This window comes from Oryctolagus cuniculus, chromosome 17 (assembly GCF_051225735.1).
Source record: "Oryctolagus cuniculus isolate XC-2025 breed Fujian yellow rabbit chromosome 17, ASM5122573v1, whole genome shotgun sequence".
Taxonomy (NCBI): Eukaryota; Metazoa; Chordata; class Mammalia; order Lagomorpha; family Leporidae; genus Oryctolagus; species Oryctolagus cuniculus.
In genome coordinates this window covers 54,939,834-54,950,983 of record NC_142883.1, presented here as the reverse complement: position 1 = coordinate 54,950,983, position 11,150 = coordinate 54,939,834, and the positions used below count along the sequence as shown (strand labels likewise).

At 53.8% G+C, this 11,150-nt stretch overlaps 1 protein-coding gene across 1 annotated transcript; it reads left to right on the top strand.

The window, feature by feature from the left end:
* Nucleotides 1–879: 879 nt before the first annotated feature.
* On the top strand, nt 880–9,904 carry TMEM238L (transmembrane protein 238 like). Its single transcript, XM_089318400.1, has 2 exons — nt 880–1,342; nt 9,544–9,904. The coding sequence occupies exon 1, from the start codon at nt 1,039–1,041 to the stop codon at nt 1,276–1,278; it is 240 nt and encodes a 79-aa protein (XP_089174526.1). The 5' UTR covers nt 880–1,038; the 3' UTR covers nt 1,279–1,342; nt 9,544–9,904.
* Nucleotides 9,905–11,150: the final 1,246 nt, after the last annotated feature.

Genomic DNA, 11,150 nt, shown 5'->3' with positions numbered 1-11,150 from the left:
ATCTGCCTTCATCCTGATCTCCATTCCAGCAGGAAACCCAGGTCTTTCCATCTCTAGAGGATACGTTTTCATGCTAATACTGAATTCTTTTTTAAGCAGTTTTTTTTAAAGATTTATTTTATTTACTGGAAAGGCAGACTTGCAGAGAGGGGGGGGGGAGGGAGAGAGACAGAGAGGGAGAGAGGGAGAGAGACAAAGAGGGAGAGAGGGAGAGAGAGACTCTCCCATTCGCTGGTTCACTCCCTAAATTCCCACAACAGCCAGTGCTGTGCCAGGCCAAAGACAGGAGCCAACAGCTCCATCTGGGTTTCCCGCGTGGGTGGTAGGGGCTCAGTTATCTTCTGCTGCTTTCCCAGGGACAATTAGCAAGGATCCGGGTTGGAAGCAGAACAGCTGGGACTCGAACCAGCACTCGTGGTGGGATGCAGGCATTATGGGTGGTGGCTTAACCCTCTGCGCCACAACACACCAGCTAGCCCTAGCCTGAGCAATTTTTACAGCATCACTTCCAAAATTGATGCTGTCTACAAACTCTCCCCCACCCCCGTGTCCTTATCAAACCTCCTCTCCCCTCCCCGCCAGGAAGAATAGGGCAGCAGGGGGAGAAAAGCCTACTCTCTCCCCTTAGATGGAGCAATCATGTCTGAGACACAGGCTCTCTGGATGCCACTTGGGGACAGTCCCTCCTCCTCCAAAATCACAGGACTCCTGACCAAATCTGTCAATGACAGCTTGCCTCCTCTGCCACGCAGTGGCCCTACTCACGGTGATATCACACTGTTTGGATCAGGATCATTCCAGAGCCATGAAGCAGTTAAGAAATATCCTGCCCCACTGGCTGTTGCGCTCATAAAGGTAGACCCACGTGTACTGTGTACTTCCTTATGGCTCCAGGACGCGCCGCCTGCCGACTCGCTCATTTGCACACACCCAGCTGGGCGAGGAGGCAGCAGCCAGCAGCAGGCAGGACTGCCACCAGCCCAGTCCCATGCAAAGCAGCTGCAGGAGGGCAGCTGGGTGTCTCCCCGCTCCCAGGCAATGCTCCTGAGCAGGCCATGCGGAGGATGCCCCCTGGGGCGCTGTGCCTTCCTCCTGGCCGTGGCCCTGCTGAGCGACGCGGCTGGCTTGGCTCTGCTGCTGGTGGGGATCTTCGCCACGCTGAATTACTGGGACTTCTTGGTCTACACGGGATCCCTGATCCTGGCTTTAAGCCTGCTCTTCTGGCTGGCCTGGTACACCTTCAACATCCATGTGCCTCTTGAGAAACTGGACTTGTAGTTTGGGTGCGGGAGCCACACGCAGCTGTGTCTGTGAGCCTGGGGCCATGGGGCAGCAGCACCAGGTAAGTGCACAAGAGACCTGCCTGCCAGGGTGGCCAGGGAAGCTCGGACAAGCACAGACAGGCCAGGGCCTCCCTCCTGAGGCTGAACCGGCAAGCAGCGGGGCGACTACACTCTAGCTGAGGATCCTGTAAATCTGGGACCCTGTGGGTGCTGGGGAGGAGCGGTCAGGAGAACATGGGGCAGGTGCTTTCTCCTCCAGCCAGGAGGCTGGCAGGACGGTCTCCATGGCCCCTTCCACCTCTGATACACCATGAGCAGCCCAGCCTGCCTTGCAGAATGGAGGCTGTCTCTTTAGCCTGGGACTTGGGAGAAATGACCCTGCATTGATTTTCTATGGGGGAGAAAGGCCTTCGGCACAGGGAGAGAGAATGGAAAGTTCCCCAACAGCTGCTTACGCACTTGCACGCATGGAAGGATATGAGCCGGGCTGCCGTGAGAGCCCACGAAGCGGGACCACCGGGATGGCCTCTGTCACTGGCTTCCTCCCTGATCCTGCCCGGGTGGGATACCACTGAAGGGGCCCAAGACAGTGCACCTGCCTCTTCTCTCAGCAGGGCCCCCACCCTGGCACCCTGCCATGCAGCCTCAGAGATGCAGAAGGCAAGAGACCCTGGTTTCATAGATTTCATCAGTCAAACCATATCACAGCCAGGCAAGCAGCCCGGTTCACGGCGTGCAACCAAAGAGGCAAGGAGTTGTCAGGTTTTTTTGCATGGAGCCCCAAATGTAGGGCTGATCGGGATCTTACAGCCCTGAATATGGGGCAGGCAGCTCCCCCCCACCCCCCAGCTGGTGTGATCATCAGCCCCTCCCCCCAGATGGGCGGAGACCTGCACTCAGGTGTATCCAGTCACTCCCTTTTGATTAGATGTGGGAGCAAAGGTCCCTGCTGAGTTGGAAAAAGAAGGAAATCATAACTCTGTCTCTTATGGGCGATAAATGACAACTGACCCCCCAGAACTGAAAGCAAAGAGCAGTATATTGAGGAAACTTTGATAAAGGACCTAGGAGGTGTGGAGAGAGAAAGTGAGAACAGCTGGGGGTCTCGCTGAGCTTCAAGACTTCTTAGCTGAGTGATGCTGCAGCTCCCTCTGAGCCTCAGTGTGCTCATCTATAAAATGGGGATGTTGTGTTGTTGCAAGGATCACAAGGCGGTAAGGCTTTGCAGAGGATGCTATTCTCACAGATATCAAGTGTTACTGAATACGTGATCTGGGGTGCACAAACTGAGTCCAAATTTGGAGGACCTTGTGTCCCTCCATTGGCAGCCTCAGGTGAGAAAGTGAGTAGCCAAACAGTCGCGCTAATTGAAGTATAACAACAGCATCAGATGAGGACCAGGGAGAAGAGGAGGAGCCTCATGGCACAAACACTTAATAGAGAAACTGACCCAGGAGGTGGAATCAGGAAAGGCTTCCTGGGGGAGGTGATACTAGGCTGCACACCAAAGGAAGGATGAGAGTTGACTGAAAAGTCTTTGGGGGGGGGGCAATGGCTTGGGCATAGGTTCTGGGGTTAGAAATGGAAGGCAGGGAGATTGGAGGGCAGAGAGCAAGATCAAGGTGGCGGGGCGGGGGGGTGGGGCTAACAGTGAGCATGAGGCCAGGTCTGGCAAGACCTTGAAGGCCTTCTTTGGGATGTCGATAATTACTTTAGGAATAGTGAGAAGCTGTTGAGGATATACAAGCAGGCGTGGAATCTTAGCATAATTGGAGCTGTTTCCAAAAAGCTGTCCTGGCTACCGCACAGGTGGTGGTGATGGTGGTGGTGGTGGTGGTGGTGGTAATTGTGGCCGTGGTTACCCATGTAAGCCCTTCTGGGGAGCTAAGACATGTGCCCAAACAATTCAGAGCCCTTGATGTCCCAAGACTCCTTGCCTCTCCATCCTTCGCCATTGAATGCAAGTTCAATCACTCAGTAATGAGGTGCTTGGGCCAAGACCCGGGCTGTCTGATTTGAATCAAATTTTGTTCCTTCCTAGCCATTGACCTGGAGCAAGTTACTTCACCCCTCCACGCCCCAGTTTTCAAATCTGCAGAATGCAGACGGTGCTAGGAATAGCCCTTTCTTCAGGGCTGAAGGTTCCCGGGATTAAGATTTGCTCAGCACTGCGCAAGGTGCACTGCGCTGGCCACGAGTGATGCTGCAGGCAGTGGGCGTGTCGCAGAGAGGAAGAGAACTTCCTCTAGAGTAGACACCCCTGAAGCATTATGGTCAACTCTTAAGGCAGTAGGTGGCATGGAGATTTTTCAGTGGGCTTGAGAGTGGGAGCTGAACCAGGAGGTCAGCTTTTTGCCCATGCTCCAAGGAACTTGAGAAGTTGTGAGATCCACTGTATTCTTTTCTGAGTACACTCATGCAAATAGCACTTCTACCTTTGCAGTCTCCAAGTTCTGTGTCCAGAGCACGCACAAGGCCGGTCAGCCCATCCATCCAGCCCCTCTCTAACTCTCCATATCTAAGGCCAGCCCGAGTGACAGATTATCATGGGCTGGGACCTGCTCTTCAAGAGAGAGAGATTTGGTTTCCAGGAGAGGTTTCATTTTTTTTTAAGATTTATTTTATTTATTTGAAAGACAGAGTTAATAGAGAGGTAGAGACAGAGAGAGAGAGAGGTCTTCCATCTGCTGGTTCACTCCTCTGATGGCCACAATGGCCAGAGTAGTGCCAATCCGAGGCCAGGAGCCAGGAGCTTCTTTCAGGTCTCCCACGCGGGTGCAAGGGCCCAAGGACTTGGGCCATCCTCCACCGCTATCCCAGGCCACAGCAGAGAACTGGATCAGAAGAGCAGCCAGGACCAGAACCAGTGTCCATATGGGATGCCAGGGCTTTAACCCACTGCGCCACAGCACCAGCCCCGAGAGGTTTCATTTTTTAAAAAGATTTATTTATTTGAAAGGCAGAGTGACAGAGACAGAGAGGTATTCTATCTGCTGGTTCACTCCCCAGATGGCCACAATGGCCAGGGCTAGGCCAGGCTTAAACCTGGAACCTGGAACTCCATCCATGTCTCTCTCATTGGTAGCAGGGACATATGCACTTGGGCCATGTTCTGCTGCTTTCCCAGGCATATCAGCAGGGAGCTGGATGGAAAATGGAACAGCCTGGCCTCGAACCTGCGCTCATATGGGATGGAGGCATCGCAGGCAGTGACCCAACCTATGAAAAAGGCCTGTAGGAGTGGGGCAGGGACTGGAGCCAAAGCCAGAGCAAGGCAGGAAGTTGCAGCTCCAGCCACACTGCAGGCACCTGGGTTTGCCCCTAGAATTTGCCAGTAAGGCTTCATGCGAACACAAAGTCGCCTCAGTGGCCTTGTGTGCTGTGGCCTTTGGCCTGGGTGTAACAGCAAACCATGACCATGATTGATGGCTTGATTGCAACTGGCCTTGCCAGTTCTGATTCTCAGAGTAGGGGAAAGGGAAGAACCAGAGACGCTCCACGCTCAGAGCCCAGCTCCACTGTTCCTACCCCGTCCTCGAGGCTCAGAAAGATGAGCTTGATATGGCCTTGCCCTGCCCAGGACAAGGAGGCCACATTCCTGGCTGGCACCAAGCTCAGGGCAGGTCACAGCCGGGGCCTGGCTGCCCAGCGCACCTCGGCCTGCAGCTTGTATGGTTCTCTAAGGGGCGAGAGAGCGGCCTCGATGCACCTCCCCTCAGAAGGTTTGGGATGAGCGACGCCTGTCTACAGCCCAACTGTGTAGCTAGTTGGACACCCTTTCCTGATTTGTCACTCGGTCACTATATTTTCTTTTCTTTTTTTTTGACAGGCAGAGTTAGACAGTGAGAGAGAGAGACAGAGAGAAAGGTCTTCCTTCTGTTGGTTCACCCCCCAACTGGCTGCTACAGCTGTCACGCTGCACTGATCTGAAGCCAGGAGCCAGGTGCTTCCTCCTGGTCTCCCATAGGGTGCAGGGCCCAAGCACTTGGGCCATCCTCCACTGCACTCCCGGGCCACAGCAGAGAGCTGGCCTGGAAGAGGAGCAACCGGGACAGAATCCAGCGCCCCAACCGGGACTAGAACCCAGGGTGCCGGCGCCGAGGTGGAGGATTAGCCTAGCGAGGCATGGTGCCGTCCTTGGTCACTGTATTTTCTACTTGCTGGGCATTTCCTATAGTTCAGTGCCCAGGTAATGTCAAGAAAAGATGATTGTCCATTTCCAAGAATGTCCAAGACTACACACTCCATACATACACACACACACACACACCCTGCATGTGTGTGTACCTCTGCCCCTACACACATCCCACACCCCCAACAATGCACACACATAACCCCCCCTTTCACCTTACACACACACACACACACACATGAGCCCCGTGCTCATGCACACATCAGCACACCCTCACACACACATAATCCCAGCCACACATCCCCCACACCCACCCGTGCACACACACGCACAGAATCAAGCACACAAGGCTCTCAGCCCTGCATTCTAGAAAGTAAAACCTTTTCCCCTTTTCTTCCTCCGAATCGACCTTTTTCCAACACCCAGACGTCTCTCCCTCTGCAGGCAGAGGGGGCTGGGGAGCTGCCAGGTGAGCTCAAAGGTTGCAGCCTCAGCGAGCCCACACCCCAGCCAGGTGTGACGCTGGGGCTGCGTGCCCAGGCCCGCTACTTCTCTGATAGCTCCAGGGATTTGGGATCCAAAGGGAGCGATATCGCAAGTACATAACACTCCACAGAAGTTCAGGGGGAAATGGCACTCAGGGGCTCTGAAAGCCGGGGAGACACTGGGAGGAAGGGGGCTGTGTGTCCCGAGGATCAGGGAAGACCGTGACAGGAGCAGGCAGCACAGAGGAGGCCTGCAGACAAGGCTGAGCAGACACCCACTGGACATTGGGCTCTGGTGATGGCCAGGCAGGACTTTGTTTGTTTGTTTGTTTGTTTGTTTGTTTTTGACAGGCAGAGTGGACAGTGAGAGAGAGAGACAGAGAGAAAGGTCTTCCTTTTGCCGTTGGTTCACCCTCCAATGGCCGCTGCGGCCGGCGCACCGCGCTGATCCGATGGCAGGAGCCAGGTGCTTCTCCTGCTCTCCCATGGGGTGCAGGGCCAAGCACTTGGGCCATCCTCCACTGCACTCCCAGGCCACAGCAGAGAGCTGGCCTGGAAGAGGGGCAACCGGGACAGAATCTGGCGCCCCGACAGGGACTAGAACCCGGTGTGCCGGCACCGCAAGGCGGAGGATTAGCCTAGTGAGCAGCGGCGCCGGCCCAGGCAGGACTTCGAGCAGCAGGTGACAGTCCTTTCACTGGGCCAGGACGGAGGAGCCTGCGATGATGGCCAGACCACAGAGCAACATGATCAGACCACTCAGAATGCTGGGCTGGAGAGCAAAGGCCCCGAGACAGGGAGCACTCAGAGGGCTCCCTGGAGCAAGAAGGGCTCCAGCCAAAATGAAAGCCATGAGAAGAGGGCAGGAGGGTGGGGCAGCAGGGCCTCTCCAAGTCCCCTGCAGCATTGACACCATCCAAGACGTCACAAAGTGTCACCATCCGTGGAACGAGGGAAACAAAAAGATACATTTGCTTTAGAACTAGCAGAGTTTATGGTGCAAATCGTGTAGGCAAGCAGAGCCACCCAATTGGTGTTCAATGTGCACATTTGCTTATTTGACAGGCAAAGACAGGGAGAAATCTCTCATTCACTGGCTCATTCTCCCTTAACACCCACAAAGGCCAGGGCTGGGCTGGAGCCGGATCCAGGAGCCAGGAACACAATCCAGGTCTCCCACACATGTGCAGGGAGCCGACGACTTCACTTGCTGCTGCCTCTGGGGGTGTGCATTAGCAGGAGGCTGGAACCAGGAGCTGGAGCCAGGGATTAAACCCAGCTACCCTAACGTAGCACATGGCCACGCTAACCTGTACCTGAACTACTAGGCGGAACACCCTCCCACCCACAGCAAAACATGCACCTTTTCAACTCAGAAGAAAGGTCAGATGTGAGAATGAAGCTAGGGTTAGAAACCTCACTGTGGAGGAGATTGTAGAGGGTGAGAAGACAGAAAAGAGAAGAAAATAAAGATTGAGGGAGCAGGCAATGGAAGGAAAGAAGCAGAGGGAGGGAGACTAAGATTCACTGAGCAAGGGGGCCAGTGCTATGGGGCAGCAGGTAAAGCTGCCATCTGCAATGCTAGTGTCCCATATGGGTGCTTGTTCGAGTCCCAGCTGCTCCACTTCCAAACCAGCTCCCTGCTAATGTGCCTGGGAACACAACAGAAGATGGCCCAAGTAGTTGCAAGGGCCCCTGTCATGATGGAGTTCAGGCTCTTGGCTTCAGCCTAACCCAGCTCTGGCTGTTGCAATCATTTGAGGAATGAACCAGTGGATGGAAGATTCTCTCTCTCTCTCTCTCTCTCTGCTTTTCAAATAAATAAAATAAGTCTTAAAAAGATTCAGTGAACCAGGCACAAAGGCACTGCACAGTATCCCAATTCACCATCATCATCATCACCACCACTCCCTTTTTCCAGGTAAAGATAACAAGGAACATAGAGGTCAAGCATCTTCTCCAACATGACAAAACTAGCGAGGGATGGACCTAGGTTGTAAACCCATGTGCATCTAGCCCCCTTATTCATGCTTTCTCCATCAGGCTGGGAACTGGCTCACTGTGCCGTGGGCCGAGTCTGTCCCACCTCTCGGTTTTGTAAGTCAAGCTTTGTTGGCCTGCAGCAGGCTCATTCACTTAGGCACCGTCTACGGCTGCTTTGTGCTGTAATGGCAAGGTTCAGGCATTGCAACAAAGACCACATAGCCTGCAAGCCTGTAATATTCACCACCTGGCCCTCTACAGATGCCTGCCAGCCCCTGGGTCAGCCAGGGGTGCCTCCCACAGGAGCCAAGGTCAGAACCTGTATTTGGGGCATGGGAGCCGGAAGGCAGGTTGGAGTGCCCAGATGGACATTCCCAGGGATTAGGGAGAGATCCTCTCCAGGTGAAAAGAGAGCAAAAGGGACAAAATATCACAAGAGGAGGGAACTGACGCTGGGAGGCAGAGCCATCAAGAAGTTGAACCATGGGGAAAGGTGGACGGGCTTGGGCTGGTCCATGAGCCTTTATCAGTCAGCAGTGGGGACAAAATTCAGAGGAGTGCTCCCTACAGGTTAGGAGGCACAAGGTGTGAGTGCGGATTGGTCCTGGAAGGATTTGGCGATGAAAGTAAGGGAAGAGGGGCCGGCGCCGCAGCTCACTAGGCTAATCCTCCGCCTTGCGGCGCTGGCACACCGGGTTCTAGTCCCAGTTGGGGCGCCGGATTCTGTCCCGGTTGCCCTTCTTCCAGGCCAGCTCTCTGCTGTGGCCAGGAAGTGCAGTGGAGGATGACCCAAGTGCTTGGCCCTGCACCCCATGGGAGACCAGGAGAAGCACCTGGCTCCTGCCATCGGATCAGCGCGGTGCGCCGGCCGCAGCATGCTGGCCGCGGCGGCCATTGGAGGGTGAACAAACAACAAAGGAAGACCTTTCTGTCTGTCTCTCTATCTCACTGTCCACTCTGCCTGTCAAAAAAAAAAAAAAAAAAAAGTAAGGGAAGAGGGCAGGGCAGTAGCCTGGTGGCATAGCTGGTTTGAGGTGGGAGGTTTTTAGGGGAAAGGATACAGGAACTTGAGCAGCACAGCGAGTGAAGGAGAGGAAGCCAGGAGAGAGGGAAGGAGGATGTGGCATTATAAAGGGTGATGGCCACGTCCAAGGTAGGTGGGGGGGCGGGGAGTCCAGGGTCCAGAGAGAGGTATGAGCTTGACCCCAGGAAGGTGGACGCCTCAGTATGTCTTCCAATCATTTATTTTCATGATCTCTTTCAAGGCTCGCAACTCTGTCCAAGTCCCCAGCTTACAGGAGGAGACCCTAGTCTCAAAGTGGCTGCAGGGGGAGTGGTCGTTTGGGATGATGGTTAAGATGGAGATTCACATTCCACATTGCAGTGCGTGGGCTCAATTCCAGCCTCCTACCAATGCAAACCCTGCAAGGCAGTGGGTGATGGCTCAAGCAGAAAGAGGGAGGCCTGAGTTGAGTCCCCATCTCCCTGTATTTTAAGTGGTTTGGGGGCGGGGCCACAGGAAAGATGCTGTTAAGGGACAGTGCTAGGATTCAAACTTCAGTCTGGCTGACCCTGAGAACTGGGCTCACTTCACCCCTCACAGGGTTGAGGTCGACCTCCAGAAGCCTTGGGCTGATCCTTTTCATCTCCTTCTCTTCAGCACAGATCCTGTCCGAGGGAGAAGCAGCAGATCCAGGAGATGCCTTCTGTATGTAGCGCATGCTTCCAGCACCCCCAAGGAGGAACCGGGGTCTGCAATGCTGAGGCTTTCACAGCACCCACAAGGAGGGCCCGTGCACGGCTGTCAATGCCACGTTTCTGGAAAGTTCCATCCTTGGCCACTGCTGGTGCTGCCACAGCCCCCACTGGTCACAGAGAGTCTGAGAAGCCATCAAGTTCTCCCAGCGGGGACATCGTGACAGCAGCCTTGCTCTGGGCTTAGATGCCAACAGGAATGCCCATCTCTGCTGCTACTGTGGTCCATTTCCTTTCAAAAAAAAAAAAAAAAAACAAACAAACAACTAGCCATCGCACGCAAGCACAAAAGCTCAAATGGAGTCTCCTGTAGCGTATCTCGGTGTACGGTTGCTACTTCCCTCTGACTCTGTGCAGAGACTGTAGGAGGCACTGGAGATATGCACCTCACCCAGGCCTCCAGACTGGCCAGCTGGCACATGGCAGGAGAGCCCCGTGTGCTGGTGGCATGTTGGGAGGTGGACTCTCTCCTCCTCGGTGGAACACACTGTGAATACCCATTCACCCCACCCATTAACACAGCCAGACCATGCAGGTAGCTCATATTGAGCCTTTAGTCAGCTGAAACCCTCCTAGCATCTTTCTGACATGTGGGCTAGGCCTCTGCTGTGCATCCTAAGAGCAGGACTTCAGTTGCACCTTAAATGGCATGCAGTAAACACAGCCCAAGTATAGCAACTCCAAGGGTTCATGTTCCTAGGCTGATCAAATAATTGGTCTCTGTGCTGTTGTCTGGAGGAACTGCCCCACTAATTTATATTCCTCCTGGTCTAATTTTGTATTTTTTATTTATATTTCACCTTGCGAGTGTATGTGCTTCCCATTAGCTGTCTCTAATGGCACAAAACAGTTCTCTAAATAAAGAGGTGGCCTTTGGTTGTAACAGGACGTAGCATCCTTCTGAGTCCACATGAGGTTGTAACGAGTCTCGCACTCCCAGTTGAAGGCTACCCTTCTCCCAAGACTTTAACCTGTGTTGGTGTGGATGCCGAAATCCTGCATCCAGGCCCTCACCTCCAGGAAGCAAAGCGCAGAGTGCAGTGTGGTGGAGACGGCATATGGGTTACGCCAACACTGGCATCTCAGACCTGGACCAGAGCCAGAAACCTGAAGATACGTCATGAAAGAATATTCTAGTGAAGCCATTGATCTTTCTCAAGAAAGAATCCATTCCTATTCAGAGCCTCCTTCAAGCATCTTCACTTGTAACCCTCTTGGTCTTCCCAACTGGAAAGTTGCGTGTCTGAGCTGCCCACCTCCCAGAAAGGATCAGCTCCTCCTACTTGGGGTTCGGAACTTAGCATTGAAGGAATTGCCACATGCAGTCAGTCAATGAAAGGTTCCTTATGGAGACACCGTTGGAGGACACCATGGAACTTGACCAACAATTAGGATTTTTTTTAAAGATTTATTTTATTTATTTGAAAGATAGAGTTATGAAGAGAGGTAGAGACAGAAAGAGGTCTTCCATCCGTTAATTCACTCCCCAGATGGCTGCAACAGCTGGAGCTG